Source organism: Porites lutea, chromosome 3 (assembly GCF_958299795.1).
Source record: "Porites lutea chromosome 3, jaPorLute2.1, whole genome shotgun sequence".
Classification (NCBI taxonomy): Eukaryota; Metazoa; Cnidaria; class Anthozoa; order Scleractinia; family Poritidae; genus Porites; species Porites lutea.
The window spans coordinates 18,768,948-18,771,447 of NC_133203.1; the positions used below are offsets into that span (position 1 = coordinate 18,768,948).

The 2,500-nt window shown below is 36.2% G+C and overlaps 3 protein-coding genes across 3 annotated transcripts in view; all 3 read right to left on the minus strand.

Moving 5' to 3' along the window:
• The window catches only part of LOC140931794 (uncharacterized), a 7,456-nt gene extending 5,960 nt beyond the window's left edge, over positions 1-1,496 (minus strand). Inside the window, exon 1 of the mRNA XM_073381528.1 lies at positions 91-1,496. Within this exon, the coding sequence (XP_073237629.1) occupies positions 91-225 (135 nt within the window). The 5' untranslated portion in view covers positions 226-1,496. The remainder of the gene's footprint in view (positions 1-90) is intronic.
• Positions 1-2,500, minus strand: part of LOC140930650 (uncharacterized) — a 23,944-nt gene that overhangs the window by 9,895 nt on the left and 11,549 nt on the right. The window lies entirely within an intron of this gene.
• Positions 1,716-2,500, minus strand: part of LOC140931795 (uncharacterized) — a 1,987-nt gene continuing 1,202 nt past the window's right edge. Inside the window, exons 2-3 of the mRNA XM_073381529.1 lie at positions 2,210-2,387; positions 1,716-2,116 (exon numbers count right to left, since the gene is read on the minus strand). Coding sequence (XP_073237630.1) covers positions 1,716-2,116; positions 2,210-2,387 — 579 coding nt within the window. The remainder of the gene's footprint in view (positions 2,117-2,209; positions 2,388-2,500) is intronic.

Consider the following 2,500-nt stretch of genomic DNA (forward strand, 5'->3'; position numbering starts at 1 on the left):
TGGTGGGAGGCGAGTGTTCTCACCAATGTGCCATCCCTTTCTCATTATTGTTCCTTACGCTAAAAGTGTTTTAAAAATGTTAAGCCAGACCTGGCATATAATCTTCTTGTTGTGGTACCATGTTGGCCAATCACCAGCTAAGAGCAGTAGGTTCTTTTCCATGTATTCGCTTAGTGATGGGCAAACTTCATTGAGGTGCTGCATTGCTTGTCTATAATTTGCCATGCTCTTAAGGGACTGTTCAAATTCGTCAACTAGCCAAGTGTTGGACAGCAAATCCAAGTCATGTCTGGCCTCATCTGTGTACACTCTACAAGGTATTTGTTATTGTTTGTATCATGAAACATTGTACATGCTCTTTTTTGGCACCCTTACGCAACATTTTTTGAAAGTCAATTATCCATTCAATATTAAATTTTCCACTTCAAATTCCTACATTGTGAGACAATGCAAAGTGGTATGTGGAAAAAATTTATGATGGGCTGTATGTAAAACTAGTTATTGACATTGGGAGTTGCCAATTTCATTTTTGAGGGGGAATTTATAGTAAAGATATTTATGGTGCCAGTTAATTTTAAAATTTATGTGGCATTGATTTATGCCAAAGTGTTAAACTGCATGAAAAGTTTGGATGAAATACATTACTAAAATCTATTACTTAAAAGTATTATATTATTCTTTTTGTACAAGCTTGTAGCACCCAATGACTATTAGACCACTACCTTAACTTTTAGGTTTCTGATTTGTTGTAAATCATACCTTAATTCAACTAAACTTTTGTTTACATTCGTCAGGTCAAACTGGCTGAAATCAGCAGGTAGAGAGTCTAAATAACTCAATGTAAAATAATTTGACAAATGCTCTTGAAACAACTTGTTCACTTTGTTGGCATCAATTCCTCCCCGGCAGTTAACAATTGCACCCCCAGCAATTCGGACAGGTACAACCCGGTGGACGTTTCTTGTTGTTGGCATTGCCGGTATAGATTCTTGGTGATCCACTACTCCAGTACACATGTGAAGGCACTTGCTCAGCTGGCTCTGTTTGGGGTCTTTTATAGACTGGACACAATGAAAATCATCTATAATGAGCAGGAGGAAGTTGTTGTTCTGTTGGGGAGGAAATTTTTAACTGGATCAGTGTACATCTATGGACTGATAAATTAGAGTCATTTTACTTAAACCGTGAAACAGGTAGAAGAATACTACGCACTATTATGTATTAATTCCATTGTCTTCTTTTGTTTACCTCTTGCTATTTTGCACTGTTTGTTAATATCTGTTTCACAGTTCAAATAAAATCACTCTATTTTTGTTGTTTTTGTCTCCTTGTTACAAAGTCCTTGTGCCTTCTATTTAGCCCCTGCTTCTTTACATCCAGCCACCTCACCTTGTGTCAACTTATTTTTGTGGCCAGGGTGTTGTGCAGTGGCAGATGTTTAATAATGAATTGTTTCAGTATGTAAATACATGTACCTTTATGGCACTCTCAACGATCGCTTGTGTCTTGAGAATGCTTTTTGCAGACAATCCTTTTTTATGATTTAGCACACTTCTCGGGTGAGTGCTAAACCCCAGAAGTGAGCCAGCTGTCAAAGCATCATCACTGGCACCATGAAAGGACAAGTGCAACCCACAGTCTTGTTGTAAGGGATTGTTTTTCTGTTGAAAACAAACAAGCAACACTTATGTCTATTACACACCATGGTGTTTAATTTAATTTAAGTGTCTTCTCAATGTATGGTTCCTGCTATTATTATTATTATTATTATTATCATTATCATTATCATTATCATTATCATTATCATTGCCATTATCATTATTTGTATTATTATTTATTTTATTTTTTATTATTATTATACACACTTGGTTTCTAAAGTAAGACAGCTGATGAAGCAGTGCCACAACTCGCAGTCTCAGTATTTCATTTCTTTTCTTAGAAAGCTGTTGTTTTTCATCATTCTTGACTAGACACAAGGCACGGTCGAACAATCCAGGGGTGCACTTGTTGGCAAATTTTTCCATGTCTGCAGGGTCGTATAGCCGCTGCCCACCATCCTTGTAATGTTTAGTGAGACACTTGTGGAACGTTTTGAACTGCTCATCAAAAGTTGGCTCTGAAAATTAATAAAAAAATATTTCTAATAAAGGTTGAAACTAGTCGTCTTTGTTTTGAATGTGTGGAAATTAAGAGTACCTCAATACAATACCTTCTAGCTTGTTGCATCTTTCTTTTAATGCTGCATTTTCGCGCTGTAATTTGGTGATTAATTGTTTTGCCTCTTCTAGCTCATTAACACTCTGCAAAGGGGCGGTCTGAGAGGTTCCATCCCTCCAAGTTATTTTCTTTTCTGGGGTAGTACATGGGACTGAAGTAGTACATTTTGTCTGCAAATGTATAGGGCAAAATTTAATGCAAAATATGAATATTTTCTAAAACGAAACTAAGAATGTATGATCTGTTTCTGTACATTTTGACTGTTGTTTGAGTGTAAAAGAAA